Genomic DNA, 18,332 nt, shown 5'->3' with positions numbered 1-18,332 from the left:
CACAGCCAAGACGGAGCAGGCTGTAAAACTCAAACCAGGTTGAAAATAAATTAATTTTTGCCACAGTAATTGACACAAGTATCTGAATTTAATCCCTGTTTGGTAACGATCCGGAAGGCCTAAGCGGGCCCTATCAGGCAGCGGCGCGGACGCCTGGCGCGGGTCCCGGGTCTGGGGGTTGGAAAGCGCACGCGGGCTGCCCAGGGTCGACGCGGCTCTGACCCGACTTCCAGGTGTGCCGAGGTGCGGACGCTGCTGGGCGGCGGGTCTCCAGGGGCGGAGCTGCTCCCCACGGCCCACGGTCCAGGCCTGGGGGAGACCCGGGGCGAGGGCGGAGCGGACGGGGGCGCGGCTGGGCGGCGCGGCCATCCGGAACCCTCGGGTCCCGCCCACCTGCTGGAGGGAGCGGCGGCGCCCGCAGGGGAGGCGGGAGGAGGCGCGGTTCCGGCGTGGAGACGGGCGTGATGGGGCGCCGGCTGCGAGGTCCGCCGGTCCGACCTGCGGGAGTCCGACGCGCTGCTTCTCGCGACGTCACCGGGGCTGCGGGCCGGGAGCCCGTTGGCGGTCTCCGGTCAGTACTGCGCCTCGTTACCCCGCGCGTGCTGCCCGGTCACCTCTGTGTCTTACGCAGGTTTCCTTCTGCCGAACTCGGGAGCGGCGATGGGCAAGCCCGGGACCCGGGAGAAACAGCCGCAGGACTAGCGTCCTCTCGGCCGGAGGAGCTCGGGTAAGAGAAGAGGCGGCACGCCGAGGTCTTCCCGGTAGGATTCAGGGTAGGCGAGGCTGTCGAGCGGAAAGGCCCAGCCGAGGCCGGTTCAGAGGTGTAAAGGAGGCCGAGGATTGGATTTCTGTACGTAAACGGTCCGTGGCTTTCATCATGTCGTCGGCGAGTACTTCCAAAGAAAGAAGAGTCACTGGACAACTGGCCGGAGACAGTTGTGTTTTGCATGACTTCATGTAGGTTAGTTGGGTCAGGTGCTGCAGCAAGTGAGTATCTGTTTAGTAAGTGACTTCAGAGTCTGCTTTTTGATCTGTTTAATGGTCAGGAGGTAGTCTCAGTTGTGGTACTGTATAATTATGTTTAGAGAAAGAATTCATTCGTTCATTACAGGCCAGGCTCAGTGCTAGGTAGAGAGAATACAGCTGTGCACACGATAGTTGTTCCCTGCCCCCTGGAACTGTATAGAAACAATAAGAAATATTTTAAAAAGAAGTAACTTTCAACTCAACTTTGGGACTGAATATTTTCTATTCCAAACTCTAGGGTGTAACAGTGGCGTAAATAATGCGTGGTATAAATGTATTAAAACTTTTTTTACGTGGTATATATTTAACAAAGATGTAGAATGAAGCAAATTTGTCATTAGTTGACTGTACTGCAAACAACAAGTAAGAAATCGGGGTCGTGTCCCTTCACATACATGTTTGTGCATTGTATATACATTTTATATGTATGTACATACATGCATATTACTAACATGCTAAATGTTAGTAGAGCTTCATTTTTCGTACCTAGATAATGGGAGTTATAATATTTTCTTCTTGCGCTGCAATTTGCTTCTTATGTTGCTTTTTTTTTTTTTTTTTTTTTTAGATGGTCTTGCTAAGGCTGGCCTCAAACTTGTGATTCTCCTGCCTTAGCCTCCCACATTGCTGAAATTACAGGTGTGCACCATCATGCTTGGCGTCATATACTGCTTTTGAAACCTTTGCTCTAATCAGTAATCTTTGGATCCTGACCTGAGTTTAACTCTTCACTCCTCTATCCTTGAATAATATGTTTAAATTTTTTTATATGGGGTATTGAATCCAGGAGTGTTTCACCACTGAGCTACATCCCCACATCTTTCTTATTTTTTTATTCTGAGACTGAGTCTCACTTTCTTGCTTAGGATCTTGCTGAGTTCTTGCTGAGGCTGCCCTCAAATTTGTGATCCTCCTGCTTTAGGCTCTCAAGTCCCTGGGATTATAGGAATGTGATCCTATGCCTAACTGTTTAATGACTTTTAAATAATTACTTTCTTTTCATGTAACATCTGGTTGCCTAACAATAATTTAAAATATGGCCAATAAACATTTTATTCTGGCTGGTGTTTGTGTCATCTTTTCCTTAGACTAACCATTAATTTATTAGATATAAGTCTTTAGGTCTTGGTTACCTTCTTGTTAGGACTATTGAAAAAAGTCTCTTTGTCTTTATGTAACTGATTTCTAGAAGACTAAAAAATGTAAAATACCAAGTATAAATGGAACCAGGAATACTTACCCCTAATATCAAGCTATATCTTCTGTTTTCTGCCTTGGTACAAAAAAGAATGAATCAAAACAAAATTTTAAAAGTTTCCTTTAACCTAGGTTGTTCCAAATGAGTTTAAAAGGTAAAACACATACATAAAATCCTGGTGTTTACAAGGTCCATGATCCTCACTACCTCATGTTTACCTTTTCAGGAAGAGGATGAGCGACATTTCACCCAGGATGGAAGTGTGCCCTTATTGTAAGAAGCCGTTTAAGCGATTAAAATCTCACTTGCCACACTGTAAGATGAGGGGACCAGCCATACCTGCTGATCAGAAAGTCCATCCATCCAAGCCAGCTGCACTTCCACGTGCTAAGAAAATGAAGGGGCCAACCAAAGACTTAATGAAAGCTAAAGGAAGAGAGTTAGAGACAGTGAGTGAGGAAAGAAATACCACACTGACAAGGGACAAATCAGAATGGACAGTTGCGCCCTTTCCACTCTTAGCTGTTGGCCCAGAAAAGGCAAATACTGCAAAGGATCAAAATCAGCACTCCTTCACAGTTGCAAAGCACACGGAGCCAAAGAGAGCTTCCCAAGGAAAAACTAAGGCTCAGCTTGATGCATCAGATAACACCTCTCCTAAAAGAGAGGTTGCCCAAGATTGGCTTAAATCAGAGAGAAGTAGGTGTAATCTTCCAGAAACTGAAGCGCCTTTACTTGTTGACCCAATGGAACTTTCTTTGTCAGATCACAATAGAAAGTACTCCTCAGCCCTGCCTGATGAGGTACAAGCCACTTCTGTGAATTTAAAATCAGACACAGTAGATCCTCAAAGACTTTTAGTTAAATTAATAGATGTACCCATGACTGAGTATCATCATTCTCCAAAGAATCTCAGCAAAGGAGTTCAGAGACTAAAAATATCCATGTGGAGCAGAGAGACAGATTCCAGAGGAAGAGGGCACGTCCCAGGAGCCTCTGCTGACGCTGAGACTCAGGAAGAGAATCCAGCATCACCCATTCTAGGCCTTCCCGTTAGCCCATTAGGTGAAATCCAAGTCAAGGAGAACCAAGAAAAAGAACTTGGCCTTGGAGCAGAAGCTTGTCGGGGCAAGAGGAATGCAGAGGAAAGTGCGTCTACCACAGAGGTGCAGGAGCAGGCCTCCGTGAGCTGTGGCTCTAAGCACTTAAACCCTGGCACTTCAGCTTCCAAGGGGAAGCTGGAAGATGCAGGTCCACTTCTCAATCTGTTTGCTCCACAGGAGGCAGCTCACAGTAAGTTTCTTTCTGCCTCGCAGTCAAGTAATCAAAGTCTTGCTTCTCTGGCTGTGAAATCTCTTCAAGAAGAGAAAGCACAGTTCTGCAGTCATCAGCAAGTCCCTGATGTAAATTTATTAGTGGAGATTAAGGCACAAGCTCTAGAGCCCAGACCTAGCTGCCAGCCCCATGCATTGTGCACTGGGTCCCCACAGTCTCCACTTGCAGCTCAGCATCACCTTCCTAAAAGCTGGTTGATCGGTCACATTGGCGCTGCTGACAGAAAGACCCTTTCCAGCCCAGTGGGTTTCGAGTGGTTCCCAGAGCTCTATCCTGGTTACCTTGGACTCGGGCTGTTGTCCAGGAAGCCTCAGTATTGGAACTCAGTGGCCCAGAAGCCTCAGCTCTCCAGTCCTCAGGGAGAAAGTCTCTCACAAGGTAAAGTAGCTCCTTTCAGGGGCCACTCAACTCATCCCAAAATCTGTGTTTTTTTTAAATTAGGATCAGAATGCCGATATTTTCATTCTTAGAGCTTATTTTACCTTGGCAGTCCGTTGACGATCTTAACAGTTCTTGCTCCAGGGGTCTGTAGTAGGGGTTATCATTCTCCTTTTGCTCCACCAAGGGCTGACTGTTGAACTAGGGCAGGCTGGTACTCTCCATAGCGGTTGAGATTCTACATTGGGAAGAGGCTTAACTGATAGAAACTGGATGGATAAAGACTTTGGAGTTCACCTAAATAGAACAAGCACTGGGTCCAAAATTCAGTCAGAACCAGATTGCACAGAAAGCAGATTCCAAGTTTACAGCCAAAGACAACATCTAGAAGTTTAGAGTAGCAGAGGAGGTACAAGCAGAAGCTGTTTGTGGAGTTGGGGGTATGGTGGGGTTAAAACTGGCCAGGTAAGAATGGCAGTCAAGGCTAGTAGCTGGAAGTGGAGGCTGAGATGAACCAGGGACCGGGAATGGAGGATGCAACAGAAAAGGTGTAGAAGTCTGCACTGGAGGAACTAGGCCACAGAGCTGAGGACCCAAGAACAGAGCTGGAGATTGATTCTCAACACCTGAGAGATGAGGTAGGAAGAACTTGGGGAGAGACGAGGGCATTGAAACTGACCTTGATTATCATCTCTTGAGAAGCCGCCTGGACAGGTTAGAGGAGGGTGGGCTGAGGCCCAGGTGCAAGCCAGGGCGCTCCTGACAGGTTTCTGGTCTCCTCGCCTTTTTCTGCTGGACCTCACCGTTGCGTACTAGACTACCTGTCTAGTTAACGCTAGACAAAATTTTGTCGTTTTCCTCTCCAGGAAGCCTTGGGGGCTTTCGTTTGACATTTTAGGGGTGTAAGTAGCATCCTTCTCTCTTCTGTGATGGTCATTGGCGCTTTCAGGCTTGTCTTTGCAGGAGACCTACAGCAACTCAGAATAGGTTTGCCCCTGAAAAACTGAGGTCTCCTCCTTAAAAACGGAGATATTTTTCCCTTTGGTATATTTTGCAAATGATCACATATTTGTTAAACCTTCACTTATCTTGTCTCAAAGTCATTTTCCTTTTTATTATAATTATCTTCTTTTTCTTCTTATTCTCTTGAATAATGTCCTGGAACTGAACCCAGGGCCACATGCGTGCTGCTGAACTAAATGGGCCTTAACATCTAGACCTTCGGTACATAGTCATAGACTCAAGGTCAAACTCCTTGTCCACATTAAACTCAGACTTGGCAATGTTAATATTTGTGTTGATTCTCAGTTTTCAGAGTGCTTCCTCCTCCATTTTGCAAAGGATGAAACAGGCACAGAGAGGGTTAGTGATTTGTCCAAGGTCACGTTACCAGTAAGTGGTAGAATCGCAGTAGAGCCATCTCCTGCGGCCTCCTTCATCCTTTACAGAGTGTAGAAAGCATGCCGTGAGAAACTGGAGCCACAACTTTAGGCCTCTCTGTTTTTCACTTGCACGTGTAGAACCCACTGTTTTAGTCAGCTGTTTCGCTGCTGTGACTAAATGACCCGACCAGCACAACTGTAAACGAGGAAAGGTTTATTTGAAAGCTCACGGTTTCAGCAGTCTTAGTTCATAGAAGGCTGGCTCCATTCCTCGGGGCTCGAGGTAAGGCTGAACATCATGGCAGAAGAGGGTGGTGGAGGGAGGCAGCTCGCATCATGGTGCTCAGGAAACAGAGAGACACTCCACTCACCAGATACAAATATATATACACCAAATCCACACTCCAGTTCCTGCCTCCTCCAGCCACACCCTACCCGCCTAAAGTCACCACTCAGTTAATCCTATCAGGAATTAATTCACTGATTAGGTTAAAATGCTCAAAACCCAGTCTTGCCTTTTCTGAACCTTCTTACATTGTCTCACACAGGAGCTTTTGGAGGCCACCTCACATCCAAACCATAACAGTCACCCCATGATATAAATCTCTCCAACAAACAGAAGGACTTATTTTCTCCTTTATCTTTTATAGTGCTAAGGAGTGTCTCTGATACATCCATTTTTCATTTCATAGGAAAAGGGGAGGGACTGTCATTGTGCTCAGTACATTATAGACCCTCTTTAATCTCCTAAAAACTCTGAGGGGATGTTATTGTCCCCACCCTCTTATATAAGAGGAACCTGAGCCTTAGACATCTGAAGAGCCTTGCTCCCATTCATAGAGACAGTCAAGAGTCAGATCCAAGCCGTCTGATCTTTAACCTCTACCTGAGGCTTACTATTTGAGGTTGTTAGTGGTCGGTACCTTGCTTGATATGAGTTGGTAACTGATCATTTCACTTCAGTAGGTCCCAAGAATATAACAATACTGTAGCTTAGAACATCAGTTCTCCAGGCTTATGAGATAGAACATGGGGGATAAATATAATTTTTTCTTCAACAATAAGTAACTAGTAAGTCATGGCTGGTGTCTGTTTTGTTCCCTGTTGTACTTACTGTGATTAGTTTGGTATTTCTGCATCAGATGGTAGGATGTGGTCATTACAGGGCCTCTATTTCTATTAACCCAGAACCTAGTGAGGTTGAACCTAGGATTAATGTTCTGACTTTGAAGCTGCCACCAAGTGAACAAAACATACTAGGGAGAGTGACCTTAAGATCTCAGTGAAGGTCAAGACCTGATCCCACAGTTGACCAAAGACTTCAGCAAGGCCACTGAATTCAAAGGGATTAAAAGGTTGTGTCATTGTCTCCTCAGAATGCTTTCTAATTTCACCAGGCAATAGCTACCTGTAGTGACTGCAAATGAAAATTGAACTTTGCTGAAGTGAATGGGCCGTGCCCTCCTTTGCTGAGGCATGACCTTGGGTAAGCTGTTTGCCCTCCTCTCTCAGGAAGCCAGCTCACTCCTTCCAATCTAAAGGCAGGGCCAGCAAGCTCACAGTCGTTGAGTTCCCTCGTGGTGGGCTTGAGCCCTGCAGGCTTGCATAGGCCTCAGGTAACCTTACGCTGTCCTGAGAGTTTGGGGTTATCCCCTGCCGGAGATGAGGAAACTGAGTTTAGAGAGGAAAAATCACTTCCCAGCATCAATTTCCAGTTAGTGGTGGACCGTAAGGTTACCTAGTAGTATTTGCCAGGCTTTTCCTGGAAGCGTTTCTTCTCTTGGACTTTGGGCCTCAGGATTGTGTCAGATCTGCTTCCCCACATCAGGAAAACTTCCAGCGGCTCATCCTCACACATCAGCAAGTCGACCTGAGTCAGTCCACCAGATGCGAAGGCTCCCTGGGCCTGAGAGCATGGGAGACCGGCCTGACATTTTGATAAAACAGGCTAGAGCCAGAAGCTCTCCTGGCTAAGAAAAATGCATGTTTCGATGTTTTGTAGCCTAGAATGGGAACTGCTGGGGCAGACTGAGGGTTCTGTAGCAAGCGCTTACCCAAGTTCAGTCAGCAAGTAAGGTTCAGCAGCATTCACAGTCGTCATCTGAGGTTTAACAAGAAGAATTTTCATTTATTTGCTACAAAAGGAGTTTTGGACCCAGGAGTGCTCTACCACTGAGCTACAGCACCAGCCCTTGTTTATTTATTTACTTATTTATTTTAGATACTAAGGATTTAAAAAGTTGCAGAGGCTGACCTTAAACTTGGCAGTCCTCTCGCCTCATCTCCTGAGTTGCTGGGATAATAAGTGTGCACTGTCACACCCAGCCAGGTGTTTTTTAAGAGACTAACTTTCACATTGCAAGAGAATGATCTGTGTAATTTTTCAGAAGTTAATATAACAGTTATTTGATTGGTATTTTTACATCCACAGCAACTTTACTATACCTGCTAAATCTGTCAATATTACTTGCTTAATTTGTCCTTCCTTTTGACAAACCAAACCAAGACCAGAGAACCAGCAGTCGTAGAGAGTATCATTAAACACAGAGAAAAACAGGTGCAGAAAAATGTGAATAAGCAGCACAGCCTTCTTTGCTGGTTCTGCCTAAGTTCTTTCCATGTCAGACATGCAGGAAAATGTGCTAGCCAGTATAGCAGCAGGGAAGAGGCAGACGTATTAGATGTAGCGAGCAGACTCCAGATCTGAAGCTTTTTGAGTGCCAACATGATTTGAGCACCTACCAACTGTGAGACCCCAGGTTCAATCTGAGCATCTCCAGAAAAAAACAAAATGGGTACGTTCAGGTGTGTGGATAAGGTGTGTCTGAAACAAAAGTGCATGTCAGGGCTGGGGTTGGAGCTCAGTGGAGCTCATGCTGAACTTACGCAAGGCTGTGGGTTCCATCCCCAACACCCAAAAAGAATTTTGTATTTAGATCTAGGTTCCTTTCCCCAGGATATCTCATTATATATGCATATGTTTCTAATTTTGGAAAACCCAAAATATTTCTTTATATCCCAACATTTCAGATAAGGAATATTCAACTTACAGTGGAAATTCATACTTTTTGCTAAAATATTTAGCAGCTGGTAGAACTTAACAAGTAATTCATTTGGTTAAGCATTGTGTGTGTGGGTTTTCTGGACAGAGAGTATTCATCAATCAAATAATTATAAGGTCCTGACCACCAGGACCCTCAGATTTTTGAAAATACTCTCTGTGACCTGGAATAAATTTGAGTTTCAACACTTAGCTACAGTCCAGTGCAGAGCTCATTCGTGTTTAGAATGTGCTTTGCTGAGGGCTGGCTCTGGGAACCTTTGACACTGAATGTTGGGGAGGGGGCAAATTCAAACACACTATCACAGTGACTTCTGTTTGGAACCGCAGTTCCTTTGTCGGGAAGAAGCTCAACTGATGTAAGGAGTTTGGAACCCCGGGCCAGGCTTCCCAGCTTTCCTCTGAGGAGGCTCTTGGGAGCCGTGCACAAAGGTGAGGCTGGAGTTTGTGACTGTGGGGTTCCAGTGCTGGTGGCAGGGATTTGGAGGGCTTCTTACTGCTGTTAAAGCAATGCAGGGGAAAAGGGAGAGATCACGGTGGTCCTCTGTTCATCGTTTTCATTTTGGAGTTGGACGCATGGAAAGCACCAAAGCCACACAGCAGCAGCAGCCAGTTACTGCCTCTGCCCATCCTCCTGCTGCCATCTGCCCCACTGACCGAGCCTCCTCCCAGAGTAGGAAGATGCTGCCCTCAGGTTAATCAGTCACATCAGTCCTCATCCCACTAAAGATGTTAACAATCCCAAACATAAGAAAGAGTGGTTGGAAGTTTTCATTCAAGTCTTCTGTATCTTAGCCTCTTCTGTTTGAGATACGTGTCTGTGTTGTTTACACGAACGTAGGTTCCCTCGTGAAGTTCCACCACCTGCACTAATGGGGTAACCTGCGTAACGTGTAGGTGATGCTCTGGGCCGGGCTCCGTGTGACGAATGCGCCTCTCTCTCTGCAGGCTGGCTCAGGTGCAACGCCGTGGTGAGGAAGAGTGGGGTCGGTGGCATTACCATGCTCTTCACAGGCTACTTCATCCTCTGCTGCAGCTGGAGCTTCCGGCATCTGAGTAAGCCTTTCTGCAGTTTTAGCAAAATGACAGGTCACATCCCATTTTAGGGACTGCCAGGGATTCTCCAGATGGCATTTAATATCAGGGACACCTAGTGAATGAGCTATTGCCTGGGGTGTTGGCAGTTTTTATTAAAGGTTTTGTTTATAATGGTGTGTATATGGTTTGGCCAGAATTAGAAGGGAACAGAACACACATGTCACACCAGCTATGAGAGAGGTTGGGCTGGCACCAAGTTTTAACCAGAAGAAAAACACCAGAATTTCATTCCCCCTTTAAAGTATTATTCTATAAAAAATGGGGATTTTGTTGTTGTTGTTCGTGGTACAGGGATGTTGTTTGGAATTGAACCCAGGAGTGCAGTACCACTGAGTTATGTCCTAAGCCCTTTTTATTTTTGAGACAGGATTTTGCTAAGTTGCCCAGGCTGGCCTTGAACGTAGTCCTTCTGCCTCATCCTCCCAAGTCATTGGGATTACAGTTGTGTGCAACTGCACCCAGCCTGAAAATAGATCCTTATAGTTTACAAAAGAACATAATAGTAAGCTATCAGAAAAGCCCACTATACAACTCAGAAAAGAAGAAAAAAATTGTCCCCGACACTTTCCGAGAAGAAAAAAATTGTCCCCGACACTTTCCGATGAAAACTTTTAGTATAGAAGTAAGATAACCTTGTATGCTAAAGGCCGATGTATTCACAAACTAGTAACAGGCCTACTTTTTAGAAAGTTGGATTTGAATCTGACTGAATATTTTTGGCTATATCTGTGTCCAATAGGTGGAGGGTCAGGGAGAGGCTGTAGCCACCCCTGCTGCTCACTGGCAGGGCAGAGCTGCCAGCTCTTGTCCAAGACCCTCTGCCACTGGGGAGATCCAAAAGCAAGTCCGTCCTCCCAGAGATAAGGGCTTCCCTATCGTTGTGCCCCTTGAAAGGGATTAGATATTTGCTAGGTGTGATTTTTTTTTCACCTGTCAAAATCAGGGTTGAGAACACGAAGCAGAAACTTCTCTTTGCCCAAGACTATTCCCAAATTTGTAAAATAAGAACATAACATAACTGATCTGTGGAGGCCTAAGAAGCTGTCCGCAGAAGTGCCCTCTCGGGTCCTTACATTTATCTCTGCTTGTCTGAAGAGCTGCAGCGCTGGCGAAAGTGACCTTGGCCTGGATACCCTGGAAGCCAAAGCTCGGAGCCTCAGGAGCCGGGTGATGCCTGCACAGACAGGAGAGGGAGCCCAGAATAAAGTCACTGACTCTAAAACAGCCGTGGGAAGTGTGTCTTACTGAGGTTGACAGACCTGGTTCTGTCTGGTGTTTCTTTGGCTTACTTTCAGAGTGACTAAGAGTTACTTAAAAGACCATTTTTGTTTAATCATAAGATTGTTATTCAAAGTGACGTGAAGATGATAAATAGGTCATTTAAATTAAGCTATTTCTCAATTCTCAATAAAAAGCAGTATCTCAGTTTTAACTCTTTCTCCCCAAAGTTGTTCTTGAAACCTTGGTGTTTTGCCATTTGTTTATAGGAGATACTAGACTCCATATATCCTGATAAAGGATAGTGTCCAAACTGTCAGAAAATAAGCCTAAGTGGAGGCCCTTGCCTCTTGGGAAGGGCCCTCTGGGCCCTCGGGCAGACTGGGGTCTGAGCAGCAGGGCACCTGTGGGAAGGACACCTAAATGCTCCTGCAGGTGCGTCCTGAGCCGACCAGAAGTAGCACACCAACAGAACGTTAAGGTCCCTTTGTGCATCTTCAGCAAGTATAGCAGTGAATGTGGGATCTCCTTTGGTTGTCTCTTCCTGGGAACTCCAGGATCCCATCCCATCCCTTCTCAAGAGCGTCTGTGAATGACAGATAGTCCTTTCAGTTTGTCAGTATTAGTTTGGGCTGATGGGTTTTCTGGGCCTCTTCCCCTGATCAAAATAGTGTAGCCATTGCAGTGGCACACACTTACACTCCCAGCCCCCAGGGAGGCTGAGGGAGGAGGACCAGGCCAGCCCTGGCCACTTAGCGAGATTCTGTCTCAAACAAGTAAAGGGGCTCTACTCGGTGGTAGCATGTCCCTGTACTGGGGGGAAAATACTCAATGTTTAAGTTTTTAACTTTGAGTTCAGCCCCTGGACAGGAACACGGGTGCCAGTGGACAGGGACAAGGGGCATAAATGGGAAGTCATTTCTCCAAACCTGCTTGTGGCGCAGACCAGCTGGTCTCGCACGCTGCCCAGGCCATACGGACCTCCCTCCCTCAGCTTTGCTGTGACATTGTCACAGCGAGACCCCGAGGTCAGTCCCACTCCCCAGCCCCTGCATAGCCACCCATGCACAGACGTGCTCCCGACTGGTGTGTGCCTGCCCCTGGCTTCCTTCCTCTCCTCAGGGCTGGACACTGGATCTGCTGCATCCCCCCCTCCAGTGGCTCAGGGTTAATTCTGCAGTACATTGTCACAATTAGAGAAACGGTGCTCCAAAGTGTGGCACCACGGTAACCAGAATTTTCCACAGCAAAAGTGGCGGTGAGCGGGAGAGCATGCCCTTTGGTTGTTCTAGCTTATTCCTCAGACCCTCACTGGAGCCCGGGAACCATCTGTCTCTTTTGAAAGGGCCTCATGCCTATACTTAAGTACCTCCCATTAATGACACAGGAGTTCCCTCCACACTCCCCTCTGTCTGCAAGATCAGAAATGCTAGGTCACCCTCTTTGTCCCCTTGGCAGGGGGCAGACTCCTGCAGTCCATGGGTCAGATAAGCCCCTCATTTAGGTGTTATCTCTGGCCATTTCACACCACAGCGAAGTGGAATAGTTGCAGCAGGAACCATGTGCCCCCAAAAGTGAAAACATTTGTTGTCTGACCCTTTAAAGGGTGTGCCCACCCCTGCCCCAGAGGAGCACGGCGCCTGGCACCTCTGCAGGAGTGATGGGCAGCTCTGGGATTGCTGCTCTGAACACCTGGGCTAGGAACCAGTTCAACAGGAGTTGGCTCTAGTGCCCTAGAGGCCTGTGCTGCCTCCTGGACCACCCATAACGCCCAGGTGCAGAGGCAGCACAAGGGCAGCTGGTCGCTCCCCGAGATTCCCATCAAGAACGTTGACCTAGGGCTGGCTCAGTTGGTATAGTGCTTGCCTCATATGCACAAGGCCCTGGGTTCAATCCCCAGCCCCACAAAAAAAATAAATAAGCTACTATCACTTGTCAATCAGAATGCTGATTCATAATGAAAAAGTTAACTTAATCACAGTATCTTCCTAGAAATCAGTTCCTTAATGAGAAGAAAAGAAACTACTTGACAACCCCATCAGTCCCAAAGGAGTATCAGAATGCAAGTCTAAAAAGGTGAGGTCTATGTTAATCTGAGGGCTTTCTGTTGAACATTGATCAGTATCAAGAAATGTAACTCACCAGGCAAGGAGGTGCACACCCAGCAACTCAGAAGTTTGAGGCAAGAAGATCTCAAATTCAAAGCCAGCCTCAGCAACTTAGTGAGGTCCTAAGCAACTTAACGAGACCCTCTCTCAAAATAAAAAGGGTGGGGGATGTGGCTCAGTGGTTAAATGCCCCAGGATGCTATTCCTAGTACCAATAAATAAAATTTTAAAAAGAATTCTAACTAAGTGTAGTAGCAAAGAGAGAACAGTCTTAATGACGTCTTTGAATTAAATAGAATTGACTCAAATAAATATGGGTGACTTTAAAGAACTTCTGGAGCATTTGTGACTCCCCTAGTATTGAGACAAAGCCTTCCTCGTCTGCTCCGTGATGACTTCCGAGCTGGGAAAATAACGGAGACCTGTCACTGAGTCCTGAAAGGTTCTCTGCCGTATTCACTTGGTTTAATAAGAGTCGTTGAGAGAAGCGGACGGCCAGGTGCTGCTCAGGTTCGGATCTAAACAGCGTGATCAAGGGACACCACTTAACTGCAGGTGGTGGCATGGTGCGGGTTTGGGTTCATCTCTGCAGACATCCCACTGAGTTTATTTGATGCCAGTCCTAATCACGTGTGATCTGGCAGGTTAAAAGCTTCAGCGCAGAGACTGGAGACTTTCAGAACTGGAACGGTGGAGGACGAGACTGCTCCTGGAGAAGCCAGCGTGCTTGTGGTACGAGGCGGGGTAACCACGCCGCTCTTCTGAAGCCTTAGACCAGGCGCAGTGGCTTTAGCATGATTTTACCTCACACGTCAGCCTCCTGTTTGCTGCCTCTTCTGCGGCGCTGGCAGGAGCCTCCCCAGGTGAGCAGCAGTGGGAGCTCTGAATTCAGCCTGAACCGCACCGAGCAGTGCAGTCCTGGCCTCGTCCTGCTCAGGAGCCGCAGTGCCTGTGTGAGGCCGTGAGCCCTGGTGCCGGCTGCCTCGTTGAATCCTGAGTCACACCTAAAACACTCAGGTTTCCGGGAAGCTGCATTTTCCCCCTAATGACATTAACATGTTTAGCTATTAAAAATGAAACCATCTTCAGGGCCGGGGGGTGGCAGGGCTGCAGCGTGTTCTTGGTGCATGAGGACTGGGGCATGCGTGGTCCCCAGCACCCCAGAACTAGAACTAAGGCACTGTGTTGTGTTCTCCACGGGCTCTTCTGTACCTCGTGGGAATCCCACAGACCAAGGCCATGCTCTTTTTGTTTTTAGAAAATAAAAAGTCCTCATCCGTTGCCTCCTCCAGACTGACTGGTGACGTGAGTGGGTGTGCCCCTGGGCAGGCTGTCCGATTTCCTGGGCTTGCTTTGGACTGTAAATCAGGAAGATACCTGCTTTGCAGGGACGCGGCATGTCCGTGCATTCCAGCAGGGGGCGACACCGTGGGAACTCATTCATGCAGCTGATCCAAAACCCTGGACCTAGGCAGGGAGGCCCGGTCCAGGCAGGCTTCCTTGTCCACACAGCAGCCTGTGACGTGTGCTGCCACACTTATATTCCAGAACAAGGAAACAGGTGGTTTGCTGCGCAGCAAGGTGTTCTTTCCACGGAGCAGCCCTGGGTGGCTCCAACTGACATCCTGAGCCCCAGTTCTGACCCCGGGGCCTGTGCCCTCAAACCACCTTCTGCCCTACACTCCATTTGCCTCCCAGAGCTGAGGAGGTCTGCCTCACGCCCCTGCCGTTGCTCCCTTCCTCTGTCCCTTCAAAAGTCAACTTAGCTGCCACCCTTCTTTCCCAGCAGGTTGAATGGCACTTGTTAGATATATAACAGCATAAATAGCACACATGCCCCAGTCCTCACACCTGCTAAACATTCCATGTCACTGCCTTACCTCGCCCAGAGAAGCCTGTCGTGTACCATCTCCTACCTGTGACCCCACATAAGGCACAGAGTGCATTTAAATAAACCGCACAGGGAAGCAACTGTCATGCCAGAGGAACCTCAGGATTTAATCAGGTCTGCAGCAACCTTGAGGTCGTGTGCAGGGCCATCGGCGCCCCAGGACCGGAGGGGCTTGGGAGCAGAGCTGTGTGGCTGTCATGTGTTCACCGTGCACTGGGGCTCTGGGTTCCACGTGCACAGACTCGCTCCCACCCGGGTCTGCCTGCAGACCTGCATTTAAGCAGCTCGTTCACACAGGATGGAAGGACACACACCCACGTGGGCCAGGCTGGCTCTGCCCCACGGTCCTCGGCTGACGCTGGGCTCGCCCTGAACGTGGTGTCATTAAGTGTCTTCTCCAGACCTGCAGTTCCCCAGGCCCCGGTTCAGTTCTTAATAACTCCTAGTGCAGTCTCACCGCACCCCACAGCATCATGGCCTGTTTTTTGACACTAAAAAAAGAAAAAGTGAATTGCTTGAATCTTGTAAATTCATATCTTGAGAAAAATCTTAAATTGTCTAGGGACCCATAGGAGAGGGCTGGCATTCTGAAGAATTAATGGATTCTGCTCATGCATAAAGTATTTCATTCCAGGGCTGGAAGAGATGGATTCAAGCCACCCCCCCCACCCCCCCCCACACACACACACAGATTGAAGCTCTGGACTTTGATTGTAAAGTCAAGTGTACAGGAAAGCCAGGAGTTCCTCCTCCTGCCATCGTGGTGTAACGCTGTAGAACACAGAAATCAAAGCTCAGGGAAATTGACAAGCTGTTCCATAAAATAGATAAAAAGGACTTTTTTTTCTGCCTGATAATAGCAAAAAGGAAAACCAATGTACTATGTTTCCTTCTATATCAAACTCTGACCCTGGCCTACAAATCTTAAGGGAATCAGTATGTGTAAGTAACCCAGGGAATGAGTAGGTGAGTAGTCAGCAAACTATAAACAATGTTCAACCTAGCCTTTTTTTTTTTTTTTTTTGGTTGTGGGAATTGAACCCAGGGGTGCTTTGCCACTAAGCTATATCCCCAGCCCTTTTTATTTTTAACTTTGTCAAGGTCTCACTAAGTTGCCAAGGCTGGCTTCCCAATTTGTGATTCTCCTATCTGAGCCTCCCAGGTTGCTGGGATTATACACCAGCACGATTGGCCTTTTAAACAAGCAGCCCTGTCTGATGCGAGACACAACTGGGAGTAAGTTGTTGAAACTCTAAGAAATAACATCTGGCTTACCAATACCCCCCCATTCTCTTGACACTCTTAAGCCCCAGTATGGCTTTGTCACCTGTTACAGACAAGGGGTCACATTCCCCAGCACCTGATCAGCTGCCCCCTCCTGGCCCTCAGCAGAACAGAACTTTAGCCCTGCTGTGTCCACTCTTCACTCACCTGTAGCACAGGCCCTGCTCCTAAGCCCTGAGCTGGTGAAGGGGGCTTGTGGGCTTCCACAGCAGAACCCGGAGGAGCTGAATCCCGTGGCTTGACAAGCTGCAGACAGAGTAAGGTCACCAGCAGGGACCTACTGCAGAGACTCCACCTGCAGGCAGACACTGAGGCCAGGGTGCTAGCATTTGATCACAAACCAGGTCTCCAAACACCTTTATCTGCATTTTTAATGCAGAAAGCATGCCTTTGATAAAAGTTGGACCTTGTAATTCCCCAGAGTCATTACAGACTCCTGTTTTCTATCAGGTGTCTTGCTCAGAACTGGTAGGAGCTGCCTTCCTCCCCAAGAGCTCATAAGCTGCCCCATTGGACCTGTTTGATCGTCAAACTTAGAGGGCAGTCAAACATGCAGCCACCTAAACCAGAGGTCAGCAAACTTTCCAGTAAGACCAAATAGGAAATATCTCAGACTTCAGCCCATCAGATCTGTGCTGCATCAGCTTCCCGGAATCCACCACAAGCTCCAGAACAGCCATGGACAGCATAAATGTCTCTGCCTTAGACTGTTCTCCGTTGCTGTAACAGAACACCTGAGAATGGATAACTTACAAAGAAAAGAGGTTTATTCAACCCACAGTGCCAGAGGCTGGAAGTTCACGATTGAGTGGCCAGATCTGCTTGGCTTTTGGTGAGAGCCTTGTGCTGCTGTTCCATGCATTGCAAAAAAGTGAAAGGACAGCAGGTGTGGCTGGGGAGGAAGCCAAACTCACTTTGAAACAATCTGCTCTTCCATAACTAATCCAGCCCCATGAGAACAAGAACTGCCTGCAGGGAGGTGGCATTGATGGATTCTATGCCCCTCCCTCCCCTGATCCACATTCCTAGGAGGCCCTGCCCCCCACGCTGCCTCATGGAGGCAGGCGACCCCGTGTGCTTTGGTGGGGACCACCCATTTCAAACCATAGGAGACTGTGTGTGAGCGCTCACAGTCTCTACATGATCATTTTGGTTTTTTCCCAGACTCCTTTAAAAACCCTCTTAGCTCCTGGCTGGGGAACATGCAGCAGTGGGCTGGCTTGGGCCACAGGCTGGAGTTGGCTGGCCCCCCACGTGGGTGCACACCCTTGCCTGCAGTCAGCGTGGAGACCGTCTCCATAGACACCGGGCACATCCTGAGTCAAGGGTGGCCTTGATTCAGAAGACTGACTTTGGACCCCAGGTCCTGAGTGGGGTCCCATTTTCTTTAACAAAACCCCCCTTGAGTTATCTGGCTGAGGAAGAGGAGAGCCTGGGCGGCGGGCTTGCCCAAGGCAGGGTAGGCCGCCGGTTCTGGGAGAAACCGCCACGTGAAGGCTCAGGGCCGTGCGCCTTCCACGGGATCAGGACTCACAGGGGAGTGAGCGTCGCTGGGAGCAGAGTGAAGCGGGAGACACGGGCACCACCTGCCCTCGCTCACCTTAATGTCGAATCCGAGGTCCATCTTGGGACTGGAGGAAGTGGGGAGAGAGGACACCCGCTCTGGCCTCCCATCTGCACCCGTCCACAATCCTCGCCCCAGCCCGCTGCTGGCTCCGACCTCAGGGCTCCCTAGGGAAGGAGCCCTCACCCTCGCCAGGGAGCCAGGGAGAGCTGCAGGCCCTGGGGAATGGGCAGCAACGTTTCTACTCATTTCCAGAACCGAGTGTGGCAAGGTCTGCCTCTGTCCCCAGCCCCCGGGGGGCAGACGTAAGGTGTGCTGGAGTGCAGGCAGCCACCAGGCCTCGGGATGGGGCAGCAATGCCAGGAAAACCCTGCAGGCAGGCGATGCTTGCCGGGCCCCTCAGCTCCAGTGCAGCCAGCAGAGGAACCGAGGATCCAGACCCAGAGCCAGGCCCACCACCCTGGTGGGAGTTGGTAAAGACGGGACCTTACTTCTGAGTAAATTGGCACTTGGGTCCCTCAGGGCAGAATCCATTGAAGTAGTTAGGATACATTATCTGGGGTACATGGCGGTATTTACACAGGGGACCTGCTGGACAAGGACAAACCAGACAGAAGGATCTGCTTTAGCCAGAAGGAAGACACTCATGAAGAAGCTCCCAGGCAAGGGTGTGGGCAGTTCTAGGCTTCTGCACTTAATCAGGGTGATGAATCTGGTCCTGTCTGTACTCCCTGAGGCACGTTCCAGCCGTGAACCTGAGATTGGGGACAGGAACCCCTGTATGGGCTG

At 48.6% G+C, this 18,332-nt stretch overlaps 1 protein-coding gene across 6 annotated transcripts; it reads left to right on the top strand.

Annotated features, from left to right (window-relative positions):
* Positions 1-270: 270 nt before the first annotated feature.
* MTNAP1 (mitochondrial nucleoid associated protein 1) lies at positions 271-13,744 on the top strand. 6 transcript variants are annotated; one of them, XM_079132329.1, is made up of 6 exons: positions 271-727; positions 2,451-3,937; positions 8,711-8,812; positions 9,329-9,436; positions 12,689-12,772; positions 13,449-13,744. In XM_079132329.1, exons 1-5 carry the CDS (start codon positions 465-467, stop codon positions 12,724-12,726), a joined length of 1,998 nt encoding a protein of 665 aa, XP_078988455.1. In that variant the 5' UTR covers positions 271-464; the 3' UTR covers positions 12,727-12,772; positions 13,449-13,744. The 6 variants fall into 6 exon arrangements, with proteins under 6 accessions (XP_078988455.1, XP_078988458.1, XP_078988457.1 ...); XM_079132332.1 differs by lacking the exon at positions 8,711-8,812; XM_079132331.1 differs by lacking the exon at positions 12,689-12,772 and having other exon boundaries at positions 13,449-13,742.
* The last annotated feature ends 4,588 nt before the right edge of the window (positions 13,745-18,332 follow it).

Source organism: Sciurus vulgaris (assembly GCF_902686455.1).
Source record: "Sciurus vulgaris genome assembly, chromosome: 3".
Classification (NCBI taxonomy): domain Eukaryota; kingdom Metazoa; phylum Chordata; class Mammalia; order Rodentia; family Sciuridae; genus Sciurus; species Sciurus vulgaris.
The sequence above is the reverse complement of the archived record's forward strand: the minus strand, read 5'-3'. Positions and strand labels throughout refer to the sequence as shown.

Bases quoted from the DNA above. Each gene is read 5' to 3' on its own strand.
- MTNAP1 (XM_079132329.1), top strand. From the start codon at position 465: ATGGGGCGCCGGCTGCGAGGTCCGCCGGTCCGACCTGCGGGAGTCCGA. The intron at 8,813-9,328 runs GTGAGGCTGGAG...CTCTCTCTGCAG, and splicing joins CTTGGGAGCCGTGCACAAAG to GCTGGCTCAGGTGCAACGCC. The intron at 9,437-12,688 runs GTAAGCCTTTCT...GTATCTTCCTAG, and splicing joins CTGGAGCTTCCGGCATCTGA to AAATCAGTTCCTTAATGAGA.